The sequence below is a fragment of the Drosophila biarmipes genome, chromosome 3R (genome assembly GCF_025231255.1).
Source record: "Drosophila biarmipes strain raj3 chromosome 3R, RU_DBia_V1.1, whole genome shotgun sequence".
NCBI classification, from domain to species: Eukaryota; Metazoa; Arthropoda; class Insecta; order Diptera; family Drosophilidae; genus Drosophila; species Drosophila biarmipes.
In genome coordinates, this window is record NC_066616.1 from 3520312 (window position 1) to 3545083 (window position 24772).

The following is a 24772-nucleotide window of genomic DNA, read 5'->3' on the forward strand; positions in this document are numbered from 1 at the left end:
CGTCTATCGGAATGAACGCTGAGATCTCGAAAACTACACACCTGCGTTATGCTCTGCGTGGAAATAATTTTTATTTTGTCACTTTGACCGAAAAAACCTTGGGATATAAGTGGTGTACAAAATATATCATTTTTTTGTGAGGATAGTCCCAGCGACATATTCCACAATTTTCAACAATTATGTCACCCTTGGTACTCTTATAATTCGTATTTCGGATACATGAGCTGCGTGGCTAGACAAAAGGCAAACAACAAAACTCTGGTTGCTTTAGTTTAAGTACTTCTTCTTGTTAATACCTATCGGATGGCTCAAAAATCAAAAAAAAAGTTAACTTCGGCAAGCCAAAGTTTGTATACCCTTGCAATTATAAGAAATAATCAAAGTTAGCAACACCATGTACAATTTTTAAGAATTATTGCTGGCTTCAGTGATATTAAAATAAAATAAAATATTAATCCAAAATTTTATTGAATTGAATTTTTAATATACAAATTTATATTCCCAATTTTATAAGATAATAAATAATAATAATAAAAAGCCCGAAAGCTATAATTTGTTTCAAATTATTTCTCACCAATTATCCGATCGTTTTTAATAAAATTTAATTCGAAATTGCGAACTAATTAAAAAATGTTATTTTCAAGCTTATAAGGTTATATGTTAAAAAACACAAAGGATATAATTTTTATTTCATGTTTTCCTACTAATTTCCCGATCGTTCCTATGGGAGTCATATGATATAGTCGTCCGATTTTGATCAAATTTAATTCGAAATTCAGAACTAATTAAAAAATATTATTTCTAAGCTTAGAGATTATATGTTAAAAAACACCGAAGACAGTTTACTGCGTTGCAAACTTTTGACTGAAATCATACTCTCTGCAAGGGTATACAAATTATATCTTTTGTTGTTTTTTAACATACAACATTTCTTAATTACTTTTCGAATTTTCGAATTTATTTTTATTAAAATTGGACGATTATATTATCTAGCTGTAACTTCCTTTCTTGTTTTTAATTAATTAAGACGTTTTTTATGTTAGGCAATGAATAATTTTTATTTCGGGAAACGCGATTAACAATATTTCATTGATTAAACTATACATTTCTCGGCCAAATTTACTTATAGTTTTAGAGCTTGCCGTATGTACACGAGAACATCAATTTAAACGCGCACGATGAGGGCATTTAAAATGTTTTTTGTATGCTTAAGTCTAAGTATGAACTAGGCGGTAACTTAGAGCGATGAGAGAAACGTAATCTGTCTATAGCCGGTGGTAGCTTTGTTTTATTCTCTTAATTCCATTCTTTTTAATGGCTCTCATTTGGTCCAATCCTGGGTTTACTTCAGCAAGTAGTCCATCTCTGACTTTGTAGTAGACATATACTGATCGAGCTCCATGTCCAGATCCTCGCGTTTCACCGCCGTGCGCTGTGGTTTACCTAATGTGTATAAAAATAAACATTTTAATCAAAAATGAGAATGGAGAAAGGAATAACGGTCTATTTTGTTTCATGTTCTGATGCCCAGATCCAGTACGGTTGGCCTCCTAGCCACTTGTCACGCTTTTACCTGTAGGCTTACGACTACGACTGCGTCCCCGGCGAGCCTGTTGCTGCGGGGCTTGTTTGCCACCGTTTGCCGCCTTGCTCTTGCCGTTTTTGTTGGTTTTACCATTTCTGTTGTTGTTGGTGATGTTGTGTCCCTTCGCAGCGCCCGCACTGCGTCCGCGTCGCTGGCGAATGTTAGCCCGACCCTGAATGGTAGCGGTGGCAGCGGCAGCAGCGGCGGCGACACGATTGCGTGACCGTGAGCGACGCGCAGGTCCATTATTGTTAACAGCCACAGCCCCACCAGCAGCGTTTTTAACAGCAGATCTATGAAACAAGTAGTTATGAGTATCATTATCATGAAAAGTTATTACGCTAGACATACCTTCCCCGTGGTCGTCCCGGACGTCCAGCGAGTGAGGCGGAGACTCCCTTTTTTTGAGAAATCTGGGAGTTACGACGCTTCTCCACCTTTCCGCCGGCCACGCCTCGTAGTTGGCTCGATGCCCGACGCTGGCGAGGGTTCTTGACCTTGTTGTTGGCCTGGTTGTTTCCCTGGCCGGGACGCACCCCGAGGCGATGCTTAACCGAGAGGCGCTGTTTGACCGGAACACGACCCTGGGCGGAGCGATCACGATTGCGACTCTGGGAACGCCCTACGCTTCGACCACGGCTCTGAGAGCGACCTCTGTCTGTGCGCTGCGGTTGTGGGTGACGCGAACGGGATCGCGAGCGAGAACGACCACGTGGGGCTTGCTGATGCTGCTGTCGCTGGCGGCGTTCAACGCGCTCGGCGGCACCTCCCACCGAAGGGCGGCGCTGTCCCAACCGCTGACGAAGACCACCTACACCTCCACCGTTGGAGGCGGGGACGCGGCGAATGCTGCTGCCGCTCCGGCGACTGCGGGCTGCGTTGCCGCTAGCTACTAGATCGGCACGCATCCTGGGCGATTAACGAAGAAGTACAGATATGTTGCAGTGGATTGGGAATATTGACGCGCGATATAGACGAGATGCTTACGTTGCTACCCGGGTCACGTTGTTGGACCGCATGGGCTTTCCGTTGGGCGCCAGGCGCAGCGACTTAACGCCGCCAACGCGGGCTCCGCGTCCGCTCACGCCGGTTGTCCGTAAGCTTCTCTGTAAGGAGGCATAAGGTTGTGTGGAAGTTTTGGTTTCAGTACGCTGCTGCACAGTGTTGGAGTTCAAGGGAGTTAGATATAGAAAGTCTGAGAGGCTGAAGGTGGTTCGGCGACCGCGCAGAAGGCGCACATTGCTCGACAGTAGGGTCCGACCGTTTATCCTCCGGATAATCCAAGCCACTTCTGCCAGACATCGACATGTGCAACGGATCAGGTCGGTTTGCGCCGTCTGAATGCAATTTTCGATTTTTGGGGGACACGTACGCGCTTCAGTTTAAGGGCCGTCTGGACGGTGTGGCGCCTCTTGAACTCCTGCAGCAGTCGGGAGTTGGCTGCCGAGACTCCCGGATTTCCAGCTCCGCTGTCCACGATCCGCCGGCTCCTGCTTCTCGAGCGGCTGCGACCGCGTCCCTGAGGCGGCTGCTTCGACTGCATCTGCGTGAAGCGCTCATTTAGGGAGATTCCAGTGTTCATGATTCTCTTGTATTGCTTTTTAGATCGATCCTTTAAATCTGTGTGCTTTCTCTGCTTTCCGCTGGACACTTCAACAAATATGAGGTGTTTCTGCGCTAAAAACCGGTTTGCAACTGTAACGACAAGGAAAAATGCAATGAGTTTTGTAAGCAAGCAGGTACGACAGGGTGGAAGGGTGACCAAGGACAGGTAGCGACAGCTGACGTCCATAAACGCTAAGCTCACGCAACCGTTTCCAAATCCATCAATAAATCTGCAGCTGCTCGCAGGAAAATGCAGGCAAATGTGGAAATTCGAAACGCAGGCCCTAGCCTTAAAGCACCCCCTAATAACAATTTATTTTTAAACCTAGCAAAAAACGATGTTCATTATGTTTTCATATTTAACTTCTACAAACTATGACTTAGTAATACTACTTATGCATTAGCAAAGTAAGCACAAAAAAAATTGCGGGCCCATTAACAAATTAATACATTGAGCTGAAATCGTAGGTTTCATCATAAATAAGACAATTTGGCGTGCCTACAGTGAGTCACAAAAGTATAACGCACTTATTAAACATACAAAATACAACTTTTTTTTAGAACATTGGCTTTGTTGCTGTTTTTTTGTTCGGAAAATATTGGAACTAAGAAATATCGCCTGACAAAAGTATTCCGCAATTTTGTTATTAAAAATGTTTTTTTTTTAATTTAGTAATATGCGTGCATGCCGTTGGTTTCCTTAATAGCTTGTAAGCGCCTCGGCATTGACACCACAAGTTTTCGGAACCTCAATTCTGGTAAATTAGACGATTTCATCATCAATATCTCCTTTAGCTCATTTTTGGAGGAAAGCACATATTCCTGGACTTTTAGCTTAAGATGGGCCCGAAGACGTCTGGGCTCTATGGAAATGTGTGTATAATTGGGATCCCTGTCCTGTTGGAAAATGAACTTGCCGTCTTCTAGACCCACTTTGGTGGCACCGAAGTGTACATTTTCTTTTAATATATTCAGATATCCTTCAACATTCATAATTTCGTCTATAAAAACTAACTATCCAGATCCTGAAGCAGACATGCAGCCCCAAACTAGTACGACACCATCGCCATGCTTCACTGTTGGTTTAACATTTTACAGGGCTTTCGCCACACTTTTCCTTCTTCATCAGATCTGAATATATTGGATTTGCTTTCATCACTAAATATAACTTCTTCCCTGTACTTCAAATTCCGGTCTAAATAATTTTGAGCAAAAGAAATCCGCTTTGATACAATTATGGCTGAGAGCAAGGGTTTCTTTCTAGGGCGTCTCCCATGCAGATCCCGGCTTCTGAGCACTCTTTCGACGGTTTCAGTGGATACGTTTGTTCCCAGGGTTGTAGATATGACAGTATTAATTTCCGCAGCCGAATAGTGCCGATTTTTCCTGCTTTTTTTTGGGGCTTTTCCTCTCTTCTCTGCAGTTTAATGATTTCGGACGGCCAGAACGGGGTAGCTTTTCCAAGGAATTTCTGGATTTCAGTCGAGAAATGATGCTCCTTATGGTTGAAGGACTTCTATCGAACATCCCACAAATATATTAAATCGATAAAACCGTATTATCTAAGTGTAAAATAATTTTTTTTTTGTTCAAAGTTTAACTCCTTTCCTTTCGTCATTTTGGTACATATTTACACCAAGAATGACACCAAAATTTTCTGTTTTCCCTCGAATTAAGTCTTCAAGCAACGTGCAAAAAGAAAAAAAAATGCGCTTGCTTTAAAAAATAGTAAAATATAACAAATTCGTAGGGGCAACGAATATTTTGTATATATTTTGAGCATTCAAAACGGCTTATATTTATATTTTTGTCCATATCTTTTTACTTAAAGCTGTTTCAGTTTGTTTTTATCGTGATATACTTCTTAAAATATATATATTTGGAAATAACCCATTTTTTACCATTCTAAAATGGTTACTTATATAAAATTGGCAATTTTCTCTGAACCCTCTTTGCAAGGAATACTTTTGTGACTCACGGTGTGTAAAACAGCCTCTTTTATTTCTTTTTCAGCAGCAGCTGCATTTACATATGCAGATGGAATTTCAGCGTCGCATTCAAGCAGACATCACTGTAATCTAATTATAGTCCATACAAACATATAACATTTCTTGTGGGGCATGAATCATCCGTCAAAAATGGTGCCATATTTATTTATACGCACTTTAATTATATAAATGAAGTTACATTCTAAGCTGTACTTACGTTTGTGACGCCTTTTGCGTCGCACCTTCGCTTATTCTCCTTGGCCCATAAAAGAAACACAGGAGTCCTAAATGTACATATGTATGTATCTATTTTCCAGTTTCTTCTCCTAAGCAGTAAGCGGCTTTCAGCACAATTGTTCTCTTAGTTTGTTGTTTCCGTTGGGTATTATTTTTCCAGTTGTTTGGTTACGATGAGATATGTATTTGAAAAGAATTGAATAGACGTTTTTCTGGCTGACAAAGAAATCAGGCATGTAGTGATTTTCACAAAACCGTTTGTCGTTTATGAAAAATTCCAAATTAAATGTTGAGCCTATTAGGTGGTTTTGGTATTTTTTTATAGGAAATGGCCTCTGCACACTGGGCACTTATTGTTGCAATTACACAATTTAAAGTTAAGTTTAACTTTAAATTTTTGTTCACTCTCAACTTTGTACATTATGCGAAAGCAATAAAATGTATTACTGCAAACAGTAAAGGACATATTAATATTATTCTATGGGGATGGCTTAAACCTCTTTTAACGAAGAGAATATTTTTTTAGTTCGTTCGTTTCGTCGTTCACCCCTAACAAGTTCTTGTTAGTTGTCCAGGTCTGAAAGTATGACAAAATAAATTATTTAATTGGTTAACCTTTTTTTTCTAATACAGTCTAACCTGATATAGCTGATATGAAAGTGACAGCGTATATGCTTTAGAAATAACCGCTTATATATGCTTTTAGGTTTAATAAATGCTGGTGTCGTGCTCATCAATGGACTCAAATTAAGGACAGTTTTGAAGTAATAGAGTAATTGGCTTATCTAATTCCACTTAAACGTGCTTTAGGCTTAGTATTCAAGCCAACAAAAAGTCATGCAACTTAAAAAACTTTATTTTAAAAAAAGTCGTAACATTTTTGGTTGCAAATTTGAAGGTTGTTTTAATGGCTCCCAAAAATAAAAGTACTAAAGTACCGCTCAACAAATAATTCATTTTATATATTTCTTGAGCTTGTTGGCGTCAACGCCGAAATGCAATTATTACCATGTAAGCAATGCAAATTTTGTAACCCCCAATCTATTCTTAGAAACAAAACGCGATACCAAAAACATTATATTTTAATGAAGCCTATTATTGATTTTAGAAATCTTACGATCTTCTGTTGAAATTTCGTATTTATAGGAAAAGCTGATCCATAGTTATTGCTAAAAAAAAAAAAAGATATAGTCAAAGAAACCTATGGGGGAAGGTGGTATATTTTTTCGGATCAACCTAATTGGTACGCCTTCTCCCTTCGGTTACGGTTTGCTTAAGCCGATCAGCTGCTTGCTTCAGCGATTTTCAATAATCCGATTATTTTGGTAAGGCTATATTAAGCGGCTGTGTGCAGAGACTATCTCTCGGTAGGTAACCCTTATAATGTTGCAAGGCTTTAAGTGGAATCGACATATTCACAAAGAAGTATAAAACCAGAAAATTATATACCAACTCGCAGTAAGTATATAAATGCAAAACGGTGGCTGGCCGGCTATCTGGCACCCCTGGCAACCCCAGAAGTAGGGTTGTCGTCGGCATTCAGCAATCCAAATGAACTCCTACGGTTTGTAGACAGAAATAAAACCTGAATAAAACTGCTTTTTCACAAGAAATCACCAACACAAGAGAAGCGACAGCCCCCCGCCCGAGCCCAGAAACTTGGTTGACTTCTTTCCTTGGTTTTTTACACGAAGTTTTGTTATTTGCCCCTGCCTCAGTCATTGGCCGCGCGTCCCATACATATTGTTGCATAGCAGTGCATCTTATTATTATTATTATTTGTGTGTTCTTGTTTATCGTGACTTTTCGTTTCCAAATCGGTGGTGCACCAGAACACACAGCTCAGCCACATCCACATAGCACACTGAAAGAAAACCAAGAAACCCAACCCGAAACTGAATAGACGCAAGTACCAAACCAACGAGACCCTTTCCAAAGACAAGCCCAAAATGGCCAAAATGTACGGAAAGGGTAAGAGTAAGTACACGCCAATCCACACGCACTTTTGCATTGCAACCTAACACCTACTGACACCGCTTGGCATGCCAAATCCTCAGAGAACTACTTGGTAGTGATCTCGTTCCTCCGGGGCTAATGCTCTCCATGTCTATTCCGTAGCTGCGATCGAGTCGGAGGAGCAGCAGAAGCGACGCTGGCAGATCGAGCTGGAGTTCGTGCAGTGCCTGTCTAATCCCAACTATCTCAACTGTACGTATCATCATCAACCCCAACGAATCAGATCACCAAAGTGTCCCCAGAAACTGAAAACCATACCCGGATTTCCCTCGCTTATAGAAATCTTACGTTCGTTTTCATGTCCTCTTGTTAAACTAAAAGGTTTTAAGCGCGAAATAAGTCCGAACATTTCGAGTTCAAATCGGATGCAATCGTTGTAGCTGATTCTTTCTTTGATTTTCCCTCAACACTGCCCTTTTTTTAAACATGACCCATTTAACCATTGAATTCCTCTTGCCAGTCCTTGCCCAGCGCGGATTTTTCAAGGACCAGTCGTTCATCAACTACCTGAAGTATCTGCAGTACTGGAAAGAGCCGGACTATGCCAAATACCTCATGTACCCAATGTGCCTCTACTTCCTCGACTTGCTTCAATACGAGCACTTCCGCCGCGAGATCGTCAACTCGCAGTGCTGCAAGTTCATAGACGATCAAGCCATTCTCCAGTGGCAACACTACACTCGCAAGCGGATTAAACTGATCGAGAACGTAACGGCCGCGCAGCAACAACAGCAGCTGCAGCAGCAACAGCAGCAGGCGAACGGCGTGGAGGCTGCAACGGGAGGCGAAGCAGCAGCAGCTACGCCCAACGTGAACGGAGCAGCTGCCACAGCAGACTGCCAACAGACGGTCCCTGCACTGCAGCCCGTCCAGGTTCAGACGGGAAATCCCCAGCAGCAGCAGCAACAAATCAATGGCCTTGCAACGGGGGCCAACATCAAACTAGAGTTAAACTAGTGATGGCAACTGAAAGTTTACCAATAAAGTAGTTTAAGAACCTTAAATCGAATACTTTTTGTTCCAAGTACACGGTTAAAATCTTACAGAGAAAGATTTTACACTTCACTTGTGTAGAGTTGCTTAGCAGGAAGAAGAAAGCTCTTTAGAAGCTGTGATAACTTTATTTCTATTTGCCTGTAGCTGTTCTTGCAACAATCTAAAACAATATTAGAGTTTGCCGGTTTCTTGAACATGAACTATGATTTAAGATGCAGTATTCTGTCGGGTCGGATAAGCTGTCGCCTCCCATTGATTGGTTTTTTCTCTGTTTTAGATTTAACAATAATTCATTAATCGATTAATTCGTAAATTCGCAGCCTTCCAGGATGCAGTTACTGTGCAGGAGGAAACCGTCGCCCGCAAAGGCCACTTTTACGGCGTCTATTTGCTTTGCAGTCAGAGTTTGTATTCTCGGTATAGAGGAAAATGCTATGTGGGCTTCACCGTTAACCCAAAACGCCGGATACGCCAGCACAATATGGGATGCGACTTTGGAGGCGCAAGAAAAACCAGTCGCAAGGGGCCCTGGCAAATGGTAATGATTGTGCACGGATTCCCGAATAATATTGTGGCACTCCAGTTTGAGTGGGCTTGGCAACAGCCCTCGCTTTCCACTAGACTTAAAATGTACCCAGAATTAAAACGGAAACTGCCCAGGGAAAATTACTTCGACTACAACTTTAGGATCCTCAGTAAGATGCTGGGAGTCGGGCCTTGGCATCGCTTGCCCCTCACCGTTCGCTGGCTAGAAACGGATTATGAGAGGCCATTTGATGTGCCACTTCCTAACCAAATGGAGATTGTGAGTGGTAAGGTTACCATTGCTGCCTCGCAACGTAAGGGAGCTGACGACGCGGCAGCTCCTCCACCTGTGGCTTGGGCTCCCGAGTGTCACCTATGTATAAAGCAAATCGAGCAGCCGGAAAGGTCCCGGCTTGGATGTACGAATCCAACCTGTCGGCTCACCTGCCACATGCTGTGTTTGGCCAATTATCTCCTGGCCGATGAGCCAGGTCATTATATCCCAGTTGGAGGAGAGTGCCCGCTTTGCGAGACCCGGCTCGTTTGGGCAGCCCTACTGCAGCGCAAACGTCTCCTGTCGGGTGTGCCCGAGGAACTGCAGGATCAGGATGACGATCTTAGCGATGATTTCGATGTGGACAGCGAGGTGGAATATGTGCCGGCTTGAAAATCGTCTGCAGTCCTAAATGTTCAGTTTTCATAAAAGATGTTTTTAGATCTCTGTGTATTTTCTCTGTTTGAGTCGTTTTTTAAAACAGTTGTTTCACATACTCTCAGTCTTCTTATGCTAAATCAGAAAACCAAGGAAGTAACAAATTAGGTTTGGTCATTATATCATCAACTCTTGTGTTAGCCCACTAATTTTATGAAAAAGAAAGAAAAAATGTTAACTAATTTAATAAGTACACGTGTAAACAATTAGCATATAAATATAGCATTATATATTATTAAAGATCATTCGTTCTAGGTTCCCGTTTTGTATTTGTATATACTACGTCAAAGGTCCAGCTGCGATACGTGGCCCTTGATACTCCTTAAAGCGTTCCTGTAGTTGTTAAGTAGTTCGGCCATCATTTGCTTCTCCTTCAAATAATAGTCCATAGACATTTGCACGTACTCCTGGCCCTTAAAAGTGAAAACTGACACTTCGGAAGTATCAATAATGCTAGGCTCGACACTAACATGCGCTTCGGTGGGACTCGGATCCGCTTTCGGAGCTTCCTTTTCAGACGGGTGAATGGTTAAAGTCGATTCCCTTGAGCGCTTGGTGGAGGGAGCCTTGAGGTCGCGGTGAGCTAAGAATTTAAGCTTGGTTAAAACTAACAAATAACATCGCTTATGGGCCGCTTTCCCGAGTGCACTCTGTCATTCTCGTTCGGATAAGTAAAGAAGTCGCGAAACCCGATTTGAGTTTAGGACAACTTAATCTGGCCTCCTACTTTTTGGGGCGGATAACTATCACGGACTTTGTCAGGGACTCGAGAAAGCGGCCCTACAACTTCTGAACAGTCTTGTATTAATTCAGGTTCGGGATTACTAGATCCGGCTCTTACGCTCTGTCTCAGGAGGGTTGGTCCTTGAAGTAGTGTCCACACTATTGATGCTCACTTCATCGTCACTCAGGTTTATAAGGTAGCTCTCCTGGGAAGTTGAGGCCACCTGCTCGGGCTCCTCCTCCGGATCGGGATCAGTTTTGCCATACGGAAACGGCACCGCCTCGCCCACAAGGAGCGTCCGGTTTTTGGACGAGGATATGAACTTGCGGTCAAAGTGACTGGCGCACATAAATAGCTGTGTTTGAGGAATTTTTGGATGCACTTGTCCATTCTCGTGCCAGATTCGGGCCCTTTCAGCTTGTTTCGGAAAGGCGAACATGGATCTGGGCTGAGTGTTACCACGGAGGGCATAGTAATACTCGCAATCCTTGTACGCGCAAGACCTCGTAGCCATTTTATTTTTTTTTTTTTAAATATTAAGTTACTTCCTTCCGTGAAGAGGGAAGAATTATTTGGCCGCCCCGTTGGAACGGGTTAACGCCACTGCCAATGTATGAAATTAAATTTCAAGAAAAACAAAATTTAATGGACAGCTATGTAAATATCGTGCAGTAGTTTCTGGTGATGTTATGATGACAATGAACGATGAGCGATGACGATGAACGATAAGCGATGAAAATGTTATCAATATGTGTGAGAAATTTTAATTTTGAGATTTTGTGAGTTGGTATAAGCGTGGATGGTGTTATAGTGTGTTAAATGAGCAGTGTGGAGTGTGTTGTATTAGATATTAATATTAGCAGCTCGAATGAAACTGGTAATCGATGTCCAATTTTCAATTGGTTCATTTCCAAGTAAACGATAGATATCGTTATATTTAAGTAGTGTTGGATAATTTTGTCTTGTTGGTGTATATTTTGAGCAATTTAACAAAATATGCGAAATGTCTTCATTAACGTTACACGAAGTAGCCATTTTAATAATATTATGATTCTGGCGTCGTTTTCAGTGATGGGCAGAATGTGCCTAGGCACACGCGAAAATACTGACGCAGTATTTAGTATTTATCGCAATAGGGTTATTCCAAGCAATCTGGCAAGTCCTAGAAACGTGAAAGAAACGGTTATTTTGATCTTCTGTTTTTGTAGTAGTTTTTGGCTCCAAAATCATCATTTGTGCGCTATGTTCGTGCGGGCCAAGAATGGAATTGATAGGACGACTATGTCGGACGGCGATTTCGAGAGCAGCGGGGGTGTCGACCTGAAGCCCCAAAACAAAGCAACGGCGGGATCCGTAGCCTGCGAGGGGTTTATCGCCACTTACCACGAGTACTGCGAAAATACCTCCATCCACGGGCTCCAATACCTGGGCGAGCGGGAGCGACCTATTCGGGAGCGCATCTTCTGGCTGTTCGTATTCCTGATCTCCATATACGGGTGCTCAATCCTAATCCTCAGTGCCTACACCAAGTGGACCGAAACGGTAATAGTTTGTGGTTTGATTCAACTGAAATACAGCTGTTAAAGTTATTCGGGGCTATTTATACCCCTCACTTTACTCTACAAGTACTCGGTTGGCCGGCAAGTTTGTACCAGCTGAAGAAAGCGTTTGCGACGCTCATTGCGTATGAGCGACAAGGATCGGAAAACAAAAAAGCTAGAACGTAGGGATTTGTCACGTAGATTCTTAGTTTCTTAGTGGAAGTTTGCCAATTGGAAATGTTGGGGCTGGTGGGTATAAATGCCACCAGCCTTTATCCTACCCGAATAATAAGTGAGAATACGGACGGGAGCTTGAATGTATTAGGTAGCTCGAAATTGAAAACCGTTGTTAAATCCATATAGTTCGGCTCCAAAAAATCCAAAAAAAACCGGTAGATTTTAAATGCTTTTAGTTTTTAAGTAACCAGAACTATTGATCGTCGTGCTATAATGATCACGCTGCCTATACTGAACTTGTCTTGATATGACGGATTTTATGTTATGTCAAAAAATATTTGTTATACCACCTTTTGTCTATCTTTTCTGAATTGATTCGGACGATTTCTTTTTAAATTTTAAACTTTATAGCTCTAGAGATTTTTTTCTCATATAAATTTCGGTTTGGAAGAAATAGAGTGATAAAAAGTGCAACTCCTTTCTGTTTAATATGAAAAGCTTCTCAATGTTTTCTGTAATGACCAAAACTATGCAATAGTAATTTGATGAGAAAAATTCTTATGAGATATTTTTAATTTAAAAAACAATTGCCATACCTCAAATACAATTATGAAGTAAGGGCTCGTAACGATCACGCACCATCAACTTACAAAAGTTTTCAAATTTACCTTTGTGACGTATAATACTTGAACATTCGACTAAATAAATATATGCGTTTATATGGGTCGTTCTTATACGAGCCAAACTCTTTTTTTGGGCCACATTTTTTATTTGCCATGTTCATTGTTTGATATTCGTTAAGTATGTAAACTCTCGTAGAGAAAAAGGGTATTCTAGATTCGTTGGAAAGTATGTAACAGGTAGAAGCAAGCGTTTCCGACCCCATATAGTATATAAATTCTTGATCAGGATCACTAGCCGAGTCGATCAAGCCATGTTCGTCTGTCCGTATGCCACGACCACTCTAACGCCCACATTCCCCGAAAATCTGAGGCTTATGATAGAAAAAATGTATTTGTCTCATAAATACCTATCGATTGAACTTAAAAAATTTGCCACGCCCACTTTAACTACCGAACGGCTTAAACGCTTAAAATACATATATTGAAATAGTGGGTAGGTGGCGCTTTACAATATCGCTTTGTTCCTTATATATCTTCATTTCCCTTTTGATCCCTTAAGCTGTGTAACTGTTATCTGCTGGTCGAGGTAGTCGACCACAGCGTTCTTAATTGATTTAGTTGTAATGTTTTTTAAACTTAAAAAACATATTTTCCAACATTTTTCTGTTCGAAAATCTTTATCACCAGTTGCAGTTATCAGATTGACATAATTTTCTTTGTATCAAATCATTTTAATAAATCCCTTTAAAATCTTGTAAATTCCACCAAATAACAAGAAAGGAAGTTAACATCGGCAAGCCGAAGTTTGTATACCCTTTCAAATATAAGAAAAAATTAACTTTACTTTACTTTTACTTTTATTGACTTTTTCAGACCATTTTTTTACATCTATAGGTTTGAGTAGTCCGATTTTTATTAAATTAAATTCAAAATTCTTAAGAAATAAAAAATTATATTCCCAATATTATAAGATAATATGTCCAAAGCCCCAAAGCTATAATTTGCTTCATTTTATTTTCCCACCTATTTTACGATCGTTCCTATGACAGCTATATGATATTTTCGTCCAATTTTGAAAAAATTTAATTCAAAGTTCAGAACTAATTAAAAAATTGTATTTCCAAGCTTAGAAGGTTATATGTTAAAAAACGCCAAAGATATAATTTTTTATATATTCCGATCGTTTCTATGGCAGTCAAATAGCTCATATAGTCGTCCGATTTAAAAAAAATTTAATTTGAAATTCAAAACCAAATAAAAAATGTTATTTCCAAGCGTAAGAGGTTATAAGTTAAAAAACAGTGAAGATATCATTTTTCAATATTAATTTACCACTAATTTTCCGATTGTTCCTATGGGGGCTATAAGATATAGTCGTCCGATTTCGATAAAATTTAATTCGAAGTTCAGAACTAATTTAAAAATGTTATATCCAAGCTTAGAAAGGTACAAATATGTTAAAAAACACCAAAGATATAATTTTTTTAATTTTTTCCCCGTTAGTTCCTATGGGAGCTATAAGATATAGTTGTCCGTTCCGTCTGGTTCCGACTTATGTACTACCAGCAATAGAAAGAAGACTTTTGGGTAAGCCCGATAGCTTTAAAACTGAGAGACTAGTTTGCGTAGAAACGGACGGACAGACGGACATGGCTAGATCGACTCGTCTAGTGACGCTGATCAAGCATATATATACTTTATGGGGTCGGAAACGTCTCCTTCACTGCGTTGCAAACTTCTGACTGAAATCATAAAACCCTCTGCAAGGGTATAAAAACACATTCTAATATACTCTCATTCGACATGCTACAATAAAATGTACCATTGGGTAATTTTTTGCTGGAGCGGGCAGAATAAAAGCATTGTAGAAATTCTTGCCTTGTTTAAATATTAAGATATTCGTTAACATTTAAAGAATTCTATTTCTTTTTACAGCCTGTGATTGTAAGCTTCGCGGAGAAATCGACCCCTGTTTGGAACATCCCATTTCCAGCGGTCACTGTTTGTTCGGAGACCAAACGGGTGTTAAAGCAGAAAGGTTTGTTGATCTACTGTTTTATGTTTTTAACAATTTGTATATAAAAATGTAGCTAAAAATTATAGTCTTCAATATTTTAAAAATTACTTATTACAATGTTATTATAATATTCTGGGGTACATTTTTCAATGTAGGTAAGGAGACAACCTATGCGGATCTCTACAGCCAGTTTACCGAGGAAATGCGAGCTTCGCGAGTGTTCAAGCCCCAAAATGTTAGTACCCTCGAGATGGAGGAGTTCCGAACCCTGCTACATGTCTGCAACACGCAAATCATCGAGGAAGACATGCCCTTGATAGGCGGCGATGATCTAGACTACTTCGATGTCTTGGAAAGGATGCTGCCTCAGTTTGATCGGTACTTCTTCTACTGCCGCTGGCTGAGTCGGTTCGGCGAGTGCGAGAAATTCTTTCGAAAAACTCTCACGGAGGAGGGCATCTGCTTTACCTTCAATGGACTGAGGGCCACCGAGGTATACCGGGAGGACACCTACCAGTTCCGGCATTGCGGGGAAGCCTTGGAAATGGAAAACATAAGCTCGAGCCATCCGCCGTGGACACTAGAATCGGGCTATGCGCACCTTAGCGATGTGGAAACATTTCCAGCGAGGGTTTTAAGTGCCGGAGCGCGATCCGGTATTTTCCTGGCGCTCCAAAGCTTTAAGCAGGAAGTAGACTACGCGTGCCGCGGACCCGTTCAGGGCTTTAAGGTAGGACATTGGATTATTTTTAATTATAAATCTGAACTTCAAATCAATTCCTAATCCAAAAACTATCACGATCAGAAGCCGAGGTAGCCAAGTCCGACTGCCCGTATAAGAGCTGGAGAATCGAGATTTCAGGTTAAGATTCCTTTGCTTAGTACGCAGCGCCAAACAAACACTCAAACCACCCACAAATAAACAAACTTTTTTTTTTTGAAAAAGTATTTTATTTTAAGACATATGAGACCTTAAATAGTTGTTTGTATTTATATTTCGCCCAACTAACAGGTGCTGCTCCATTCTCCCGATGATGTTCCGCAGGTGTCCAAGCAGTTCGTGCGGATTCCAATGGGCAAGGAGGTGCTGATCGCCGTGAAGCCCAGCATGATCACTATGTCTTCGGGTATCGCCGAGTACCATCCGATTCGGCGGCAATGCTTCCTGAGCCACGAGCGATCGCTGCGCTTCTTCAAGGTTTACACGGAATCTAATTGCCAGCTGGAGTGCCTGGCCAATTTCACGCTGACCAAGTGTGGATGTGTGAAGTTCTCGATGCCAAGGGACATGGATATGCCCGTCTGCGGTGAAGATAAGATCCACTGCTATGACAAGGCGGAAAGGCAACTGCTAGTCAGAGAGTTTAAGCGGGTTAGAGCACTGAATGCCGCCCGAGAGGAGACGCGGGGCGTGGAATCCGCCTGTAACTGCATGCCCGCCTGCACGTCGCTCGTCTACAACACGGAGATCTCACAGGCCAACTTCGATCTGGAGGAAATGCTCCAGGCCGAGGGAGACACGGAGTTTCTGCAGGAGTATCCCGGCTCCCAGATGTCCCGCCTGTCCATATACTTTAAGCAAAGCCAGTTCATTACTTCTAAGCGCTCGGAGCTGTACGGCATGACCGAATTCCTTGCGAACTGTGGTGGTATCTTCGGTTTGTTTATGGGGTTTTCCATTTTAAGCATGGTCGAAATGATTTACCACTTTACTCTGCGGCTCTTCACCAACCTCAAGCGCATGGTCAAAGTGCAGTAGAAGAATCTGTTTCATAATTTATAGTATGTTTTTTAATTGTTTTGTTTAAAAAAATATGTTATTAAAGGCGGTTTAAATATTTGTTACCCTAAATCTTAAAAAAAAATATTAATTTATTAAAATTTTAATTACGCACATTTTGAAAAATAGTTTTTAGTTTCTCAATGGATTCTGTTAAGTCTATTATTTTTCTAAAAAAGAAGTTCTATAAAAGTAAGAACAAATTATACCTTAAAAGTAATTCTTTTTATAATTTTTAGTTCAAATTTTTTAAAAAGCCCCGCATTTTCTAATTTGTTCAAATTAGGTTATTTATTAGGAATTTATAAGAAATTAAACATTTTCCTGCAGATGGTGCCAGTTTGGTGTTTGGTTGGAAGAGATTTCCGTGACAACTCCGTTTGTCACACATTCTTAAAGTTAGAGAGCTAAAATCAAGTACAAGCAGTCTTGATTAAGGACTCTTAAAAGTCCCAACTGTTTATTCTGAAAGTGCGCGGTATATGAGGCGGATAAATCCACTTTTTTATTTCCCGTGACCGGCAAGTCGAAGAAACAGTGAAGTAGGATAGTTCAAGGAGAGTCTGCGGAGATGTCCGATAGATAAACAACAAACTCACGTTTAAAATCTAGCTACTTTCTAGCAGTATCGATTGGAGCGCCAGTTTCTGGCATCACTGGATCGGACTGCCGATTGCGCGCCAAAAGCAATCGGCGTTATCGATAGCGAACAGTGTTGCCAGCGGCGCTTCAGCAACATTCCAGCGAGCCTGGGCCTCTAAAAGTGCATAAAAGGTTGGATAAACCCAGCAAATCGGTAAATCCGTAAATCAGTTGATTTTCAACCGACCGGCGAACGCCCCCGAGAACCAGCGCTGACCGCGAACCCAACGTGACCAGCGCGAAATTGCGACCCCTTGGCAACCCAGCCAGTTGCTCTGCTCTTTTTTAGGCGGCCGCCGTCGCGTGAAGTCTGAAGTGAAAATCGTGTTTCCCGCGACTCCCGTGTTTTGATTCTCCGAACCAGACAGGACAAGATGGCAGCGGATCAGGCTCAGTTCCAGCAGCTCCTGGTGTCCCTGTTGTCCACGGACAACGACGTGCGCCAGCAGGCGGAGGTAAGTGGCATTGGACCGGGTGTCGGGCGGGGGATCTCGCTGCGCCACACTGCCATCGCCTCGAATTTTCGATGCGCAATTTGCAGTTTGCAGATATGTGCTCACAGCCACGGCGGGGTTCGGCTTCGCGGGCCAGCTGCCATCTATAAGATATTCCCGGGCGTACGACATCCGAATCCCTCGGCCCGAAATTTCCGACGAATCTGAATCATCGCACAAAACGTGTTTTCGCCCTCCGCTTTGCGCGCCATTCGCATGTGTGCGAGAGAGAGCGAGCGACGGCGACAGGCGGAGCGAAGCAGCGAACTAGGCGGAATCGAGGCAACCGTACAATTTGCATGGCCGCCGCATGATTTTCCACTGGAACAGAGCCCTCGGCAAACGGAAACAAAGAGCAGGTGCGAAATCCATGACACACGGTCTGGGAAGTGCAGTCTGGCGGCTGATAAGGCGCTCGGACCCCGCAGTTCTGTTCCGGCGCCACATGGCACCGCCGCGCCCCGCCCACTGGGCCCCACCCACTCGCCGACCTTGGGCTGACGGCGCGCATGGTACCGCTTGGGACCACCTTGGAGTGCTGGGCGGCCGAAAATATGCGGTTCCCGGGCCGGTTTTACGCTCATCTTTAGAAGCTACCAACGATTGGCTCTGAACCCAATTTTTGTCAAAAAAGTAGACGAAAAACGGTCCTCAAAGCTGTACAATTTTATTGGATGGCTCTCCCAAGAGTATATATGTATTTTCATTCAAATTCCTACATAACACTGATTTTTGTTCGAAACTAAAATTCGCAGGGTAATAAGCTCAGAACTGTGCACTTGTTCAACTGAAACCTTTAAATTGTTTATAAGGGACAAGTTATTTGACAAACAAGATGCCTCGGAAAAAGCTACATTTGCCCGTACTTATGCAACTGAAGCCAATTTTTATCAAAGCGGTAGTATCAAAATATGGGTATAATAAAATCAGCTATAAAAAGGTTTAGTATTCTAAAATTCAGTGCATAAAACCGGCTTGCATGTTCAACGCCAAAATGATTTCTTTACACTTTGGTTGGCACTGGGATTGTTTATATGATGATTTTATATGATCGAATTGGTTTAAAAAACAAGATACAACTGTACTCGCTTTGTAAAATAATTTGTTGGAAGCTTTGTTAAAGAACCAGAAAATAAAATACATATAGTTCACAGATTTCACTTATCTTATCGGCAACTACAGTGCTTTCAATAGTTTACCTGTTCGACGAGTACTGTCCTTTAAGGAAAGAATTTCTTAAAGTTGTATTACTATATCTTTAACATAACACGTGTTTTACTTTATTGGATACTTGTTAAGCCCGAACTTTGGGTAAACTGAACCTAAATGTGAAAGTCATCACCCATAGCCAACCCTAGCAATGACATATTTTTGGTTGTTCTGATCACCAATTCCAGGAAGCGTACAACAACCTGGCAAGGGAACTGAAGGTGACGCACCTACTGGGCAACATCCAAAATGGACAACAGTCGGAGGAAGCGCGTCAGATGGCCGCCGTGCTGCTGCGCCGCCTGTTCACCACGGAGTTCCTGGAGTTCTATAAGGAGGTTAGCTGAATCCCTTGCCGAATCACCGCTAGCAGATCTTACTAATAGACCCCACTCCTAGCTTCCCGCTGAATCGCAGAACCAGCTGCTGCAGCAGATCCTCTTGGCCGTGCAACAGGAGGTGACTCCCCAGCTGAGGCGGAAGATCTGCGAAGTGGTGGCCGAGGTGGCTAGGAATCTGATCGACGAGGACTGCAACAACCAGTGGCCGGACATCTTGCAGTTCCTCTTCCAGTGTGCCAACTCCCCCACACCCCAGTTGCAGGAATCGGCGCTGAGGATTTTCTCTAGTGTGCCTTCGATCTTTGGAAACCAGGAAGCTCAGTACATCGATCTGATTAAGCAGATGCTTGCCAAGAGTATGGATGCTGGCTCCGATCCAGAGGTGAGAGTTCAGGCTGTGCGAGCCGTTGGAGCCTTCATCCTCTACCACGACAAGGAAAAGGAGACGGCCATCTACAAGCACTTCGCCGATATGCTGCCCCGCATGATCCACATCACTGGGGAGACAATCGAAGCTCAGGACGACCAAAGTCTGCTGAAACTTCTCATTGAGATGACCGAAAACTGCCCGAAGTTCTTGCGTCCTCAGCTGGAGTTTATTTTTGAGGTTTGCATGAAGGTGTTCAGCTCGCAGGACTTTGAGGACAGCTGGCGACACCTCGTCCTGGAGGTTATGGTTTCGCTTGCAGAAAACGCTCCGGCGATGGTACGCAAGCGTGCGGACAAGTACATTGTGGCTCTAATCCCGCTGATTTTGCACATGATGACCGATTTGGATGAAGACGAGAACTGGTCCACCGCAGATGTGGTCGATGATGACGATCACAGCGACAACAATGTAATCGCCGAATCCTCGCTTGATCGCCTTGCCTGCGGTTTGGGAGGAAAGGTTGTGCTCCCGCACGTAATGAATGCCCTGCCGGCTATGTTGGGCCATGCTGACTGGAAGCATCGCTTCGCCGCCCTCATGGCCATCTCTGCTATCGGTGAGGGTTGTCACAAGCAGATGGAGGCCATTCTAGATGAGGTCATGACCGGAGTCCTAAACTTCCTTAGGGATCCCCATCCCCGCGTTCGCTACGCCGCCTGCAACGCCATCGGTCAAATGTCCACCGACTTTGCGCCTACCTTCGAGAAGAAATTCCATAGCCAGGTGGGTCATGTTTTATAATGTCGAAGCTGCGCAGGGGCACTTTCGACTACCATTATTTATAAGTTATATTATTTATGTAGTGTTGCGTTGTTTTAGTAGAAAAAAGTTTATCATAGGACGCAAAGTACAATATGTTACCTTAGAAACTTGTCACAGCGTAAGTTTTTGGCAAATTCTTTATAAGCTATTTGTTAGGACCGCGGTTGAAAAAATCGAAATCTACACTACGGCGGAGTATACTTAGGAGAGTAAAAATACATACAAATATGGAAATTAAGACTTTTGGCCGCTGAAAAAAGTTATTATCAATGCAGTGGAACCCGCATTGTTTGTTCTTTCTTGGAGTATTTATTAACAAAATCATATAAAGAAAGAAATATACCTATTTTCAGTGAAAAATAAAGAGGAAATCAGTTTTGCATACCTTCCAACTTACAACTTAGTATACTTGAAGAGCCTTTTAACTCTTGTGGTAAAACAGCTCAAGTTAATGGGCTCACCAAAAAGTTATTTTGGAAACCAATTTTGTTGCATTCAATGTACATTTAAGTTAAAGTTAAAGCTTAAACGCATAATTGGATCGAAATGTAGGACACCCTGGAGCACCCTGAATATCCCTAAAGAGGGAGTTATAAGCTACTGAGGGCAAAAGTAATCCCCTCCTTATAAAATACACTTATGCCAACGGTGGTTCGATTTTTCAAAACGTTTCAAATAGTATCTTTCGGTATAGCCATCAGCGCCTTCTTTGAAGTTTCTCTAATCTCCTCAATAGATTCGAAATGCGTTCACGGAGCAAACTTGTAGGTTTTGAATGTATCCAGAACAATCAGACGAATCTGGTCGTTGCTTAACGATATGCGTTAATTTTTTAGAGACATATCCACAAAGAGTGAGTACAGTGTCAAAAAAGTTCAACTCTAGCACAGAGCTAATTTTAAACTCTATATTACGAGTACTTAATCTACTCTACTGGCGCAAAGCTTTACCTAGTACTCCCTTCAATCAAAAATCTCACAAATTAATTATAAACCGGTTGTTTTGCAGGTGATTCCCGGTCTCCTGTCGCTCTTGGATGACGTGGAGAATCCCCGAGTGCAAGCGCATGCCGGTGCCGCTCTGGTAAACTTTAGCGAGGACTGCCCGAAGAACATATTGACACGCTACCTGGACGGGATCATGGCCAAGCTTGAGACTATACTAAACTCGAAGTTCAAGGAGCTCGTGGAGAAGGGAAATAAGTTGGTTTTGGAGCAGGTAGTAACCACAATTGCTTCGGTTGCGGATACATGCGAAGCAGAATTCGTGGCCTACTACGATCGCCTTATGCCATGCCTAAAGTTCATCATCCAAAATGCAAACTCGGATGATCTACGCATGCTACGAGGCAAGACCATCGAATGCGTAAGCTTGATAGGATTAGCCGTGGGCCGGGAGAAGTTCATAGGCGATGCCGGAGAGATCATGGACATGCTATTGGTCAACCACACCGAGGGAGGAGAATTGCCTGATGACGATCCGCAGACTTCCTATTTGATCACTGCCTGGGCCCGCATGTGCAAGATCCTTGGCAAGCAATTCGAGCAATATCTGCCCGTCGTGATGGGTCCGGTGATGCGAACGGCCACCATGAAGCCTGAGGTGGCGATGCTGGACAACGACGAGGTGGAGGATATCGAGGGTGATGTGGACTGGTCTTTCATTAATCTTGGGGAGCAGCAAAACTTTGCCATTCGCACTGCTGGCATGGATGATAAGGCTTCAGCCTGTGAGATGCTGGTATGTTACGCTAGGGAACTAAAGGAAGGATTTGCCGAATACGCCGAGGAGGTTGTGCGTCAAATGTTGCCCATGCTTAAATTCTATTTCCACGACGGTGTCCGCACAGCGGCTGCTGAATCGTTGCCTTACCTTTTGGACTGCGCAAAGATCAAGGGCCCGCAGTATCTAGAGGGCATGTGGTTGTTTATCTGCCCCGAGCTGCTTAAGGTGATTAACACGGAACCGGAGCCGGAAGTGCAGTCTGAGCTGCTCAACTCGTTGGCCAAGTGCATTGAGACCCTGGGTCCCAATTGCCTTAACGAGGATGCCATGAAGCAGGTTTTGGAGATTATTAACAAGTATGTTTTGGAGCATTTTGAACGGGCTGATAAGCGATTGGCGGCCCGAAACGAGGAGGACTACGACGACGGCGTGGAAGAAGAGCTGGCCGAACAGGACGATACTGATGTCTACATTCTTTCCAAAATCGTGGATATTACACATGCCCTCTTCCAGACGAACAAGGCTCAGTTTTTGCCGGCCTTTGAACAGGTGGCCCCGCATTTCGTCAAGCTATTGGAGCCCAGCCGATCTGTGGCCGATCGCCAGTGGGGACTTTGTGTGTTTGATGATCTGATTGGTAAGTCTTTATAAAACTTGAGGTTTATATTTCAGATTGCAAAGAGAGCGTTTTGAAAAAAATCTCAAGGTATCAAATTATACACTCTTTGGAACATCACTTAAAAATATTTAAATCAATATGAAGAAAGAAATAAAGGTATTAGAGAACCATATAATGTTAAATGTTAAAGGTAACAGGTTAAAGTAACTTTTCCATATAATATATCCGTAATAGTTGATTATTTCACAAAGGTTTTCCAAAGACTGTTGCCTATTGAGAAATGTTCGGTTTTAGGTTAGAAATCCTTTCCAACTATTATAAATTAATTGTGGGTTTTTTTGGACTAGTTATAACTCTGAAACAAACAAAAATTTTTTTTTTTTTTGAATTTAAACTATTTATTATCACTTTATTTGCAGAATTTTGTGGCCCCGCTTGTGCTCCATACCAGCAGATCTTTACGCCCGCCCTGCTGCAGTACGTTGGCGATAAATCCCCGGAGGTGCGCCAGGCTGCCGCCTACGGCTGCGGAGTGCTCGGCCAGTTCGCCGGCGAACAGTTCGCACTCACGTGCGCCCAGATCATTCCACTGCTGGTTCAGGTCATAAACGATCCCAAGTCCCGCGAAATTGAGAACATCAATGCGACAGAGAATGCAATCTCGGCATTTGCTAAGATCCTGATGTACAACAAGTCGGCGTTGACCAACGTAGACGAGTTGATCGCGGCATGGTTTTCTTGGCTTCCGGTTTCCGAGGATCCAGAGGAGGCCGCCCACATTTATGGCTATATGTGCGACTTGATCGAGGGTAATCACCCGGTGATCCTCGGGGCCAATAACTGCAATCTGCCGCGCATCGTCTCTATTATCGCTGAAGCCTTCTGCACCAAGGTTATAGAGGCGCAGAGTGCCACGGGCACACGCATGCTTACCATTGTCAAACAGGTGGAATCCAATCCTGATGTGATGGCCGCATGTGCCAGCACTCTCAGTCCAGAACAGCAACAGGCTCTGCAGGACGCCTACCGGGAGTTGGCGAACGTAGCAACCGCCTAGGGGATCGAAAATCAACTGTTCTCCAGACCTAATCCAGTCCTGGCGACCTCGGCAAAGAGGAAAGGATGGAAGCTTAAGCTACTCGTTATGATTATATTTCATCTGACCGAAATCGTCGTCGCAAATGCATTATAAACTATACGTTAAAAATACACATACACGCATACTTATATTTATGTGTACGATAGAGTTATCCGGGTATATAATTCTATAAATATTGTGATTTCAATCAAAAACTTCTCCCGAAGACAAAAGTCTGCGCCTCATTAGAATTTGACATGTTGTTTGGATCGGATCCCAAGGCCATCGCAATCATACACAAATCCCAATAGATTATTTTCGTTACTCATTTTTCATATGTTTTACATATGTGTGTATATTCGGCCTGCACGGCCGCTGCCTCTTCCTGAAAACTAAAAACACAGGATGTAAACGTTGTCCGAATCAAACGAAATGTAATTTTGTGCATTCGAAACAAGATCCACAAAAATATTTAAAGGAATAACATTTATTGTATTTTAAAAATAATAAAGAGAACGAAATAAATAACACGTAAAACGAAATTTTAATTGATGTGGTGTTTGGACTTATTTTTTTAGTGTAGACCATTTGTTCAAGGCTGAGAAAATGGCCACATACGGTTTTTAATGGTTTTGGATGAAAGAAAACTGTCAAATAATTTCTACTACTGGTATACGACAAATCTTTCGAATTAAAAATTATATTGAGTCCCTGCAAAACTACCTGAAAGCTATGTCCGAAAGAGGTAAAGATAATTTATAGTTGTCGTAAAAGCAAATAGGGTTGCTTTTCCCGTCTAATTTAACTGAACGAATAAGGGCCGCTTCCGAGTCGCTTACAAAGTCCCTGATAGTTGTATGCCCGAAAAATGTAGAGACCAGATAAAGTGGTTCTAGAACCAAAGCGTTTTACTCGACTCCTTTAGTTTGTCTGAACGAGAAACCAC

At 42.5% G+C, this 24772-nt stretch overlaps 6 protein-coding genes across 9 annotated transcripts; 4 read left to right on the plus strand and 2 right to left on the minus strand.

The window, feature by feature from the left end:
* Positions 1 to 1030: 1030 nt before the first annotated feature.
* LOC108032926 (serine/arginine repetitive matrix protein 2) lies at positions 1031 to 5670 on the minus strand. The gene is made up of 6 exons (XM_017106995.3): positions 5396 to 5670; positions 2958 to 3280; positions 2573 to 2691; positions 1937 to 2494; positions 1574 to 1878; positions 1031 to 1443 (listed from the first exon to the last, which is right to left on the minus strand). The coding sequence occupies exons 2-6, from the start codon at positions 3165 to 3167 to the stop codon at positions 1343 to 1345; spliced, it is 1293 nt and encodes a 430-aa protein (XP_016962484.1). The 5' UTR covers positions 3168 to 3280; positions 5396 to 5670; the 3' UTR covers positions 1031 to 1342.
* Positions 5671 to 6886: 1216 nt separating this feature from the next.
* LOC108032919 (mediator of RNA polymerase II transcription subunit 31) lies at positions 6887 to 8435 on the plus strand. 3 transcript variants are annotated; one of them, XM_017106984.2, is made up of 4 exons: positions 6900 to 6979; positions 7248 to 7392; positions 7534 to 7623; positions 7892 to 8435. In XM_017106984.2, exons 2-4 carry the CDS (start codon positions 7365 to 7367, stop codon positions 8386 to 8388), a joined length of 615 nt encoding a protein of 204 aa, XP_016962473.1. In that variant the 5' UTR covers positions 6900 to 6979; positions 7248 to 7364; the 3' UTR covers positions 8389 to 8435. The 3 variants fall into 3 exon arrangements, with proteins under 3 accessions (XP_016962474.1, XP_016962473.1, XP_016962472.1); XM_017106985.2 differs by lacking the exon at positions 7248 to 7392 and having other exon boundaries at positions 6887 to 6979; XM_017106983.3 differs by having other exon boundaries at positions 6956 to 7392.
* On the plus strand, positions 6923 to 9688 carry LOC108032917 (structure-specific endonuclease subunit SLX1 homolog). 2 transcript variants are annotated; one of them, XM_017106980.2, is made up of 2 exons: positions 6923 to 6979; positions 8748 to 9688. In XM_017106980.2, the coding sequence occupies exons 1-2, from the start codon at positions 6967 to 6969 to the stop codon at positions 9617 to 9619; spliced, it is 885 nt and encodes a 294-aa protein (XP_016962469.1). In that variant the 5' UTR covers positions 6923 to 6966; the 3' UTR covers positions 9620 to 9688. The 2 variants fall into 2 exon arrangements, with proteins under 2 accessions (XP_016962469.1, XP_050745173.1); XM_050889216.1 differs by lacking the exon at positions 6923 to 6979 and adding an exon at positions 8592 to 8686.
* Positions 9689 to 9833: 145 nt separating this feature from the next.
* LOC108032918 (uncharacterized) lies at positions 9834 to 11407 on the minus strand. The gene is made up of 2 exons (XM_044091011.2): positions 10506 to 11407; positions 9834 to 10247 (listed from the first exon to the last, which is right to left on the minus strand). Exons 1-2 carry the CDS (start codon positions 10900 to 10902, stop codon positions 9949 to 9951), a joined length of 696 nt encoding a protein of 231 aa, XP_043946946.1. The 5' UTR covers positions 10903 to 11407; the 3' UTR covers positions 9834 to 9948.
* A 181-nt stretch (positions 11408 to 11588) lies between these two features.
* LOC108032916 (pickpocket protein 28) lies at positions 11589 to 16858 on the plus strand. The gene is made up of 4 exons (XM_017106979.3): positions 11589 to 11930; positions 14665 to 14767; positions 14902 to 15476; positions 15759 to 16858. The coding sequence occupies exons 1-4, from the start codon at positions 11631 to 11633 to the stop codon at positions 16503 to 16505; spliced, it is 1725 nt and encodes a 574-aa protein (XP_016962468.1). The 5' UTR covers positions 11589 to 11630; the 3' UTR covers positions 16506 to 16858.
* A 403-nt stretch (positions 16859 to 17261) lies between these two features.
* On the plus strand, positions 17262 to 24374 carry LOC108032911 (importin-5). The gene is made up of 5 exons (XM_017106975.3): positions 17262 to 17623; positions 19060 to 19209; positions 19271 to 20365; positions 21413 to 22766; positions 23168 to 24374. Exons 1-5 carry the CDS (start codon positions 17543 to 17545, stop codon positions 23803 to 23805), a joined length of 3318 nt encoding a protein of 1105 aa, XP_016962464.1. The 5' UTR covers positions 17262 to 17542; the 3' UTR covers positions 23806 to 24374.
* Positions 24375 to 24772: the final 398 nt, after the last annotated feature.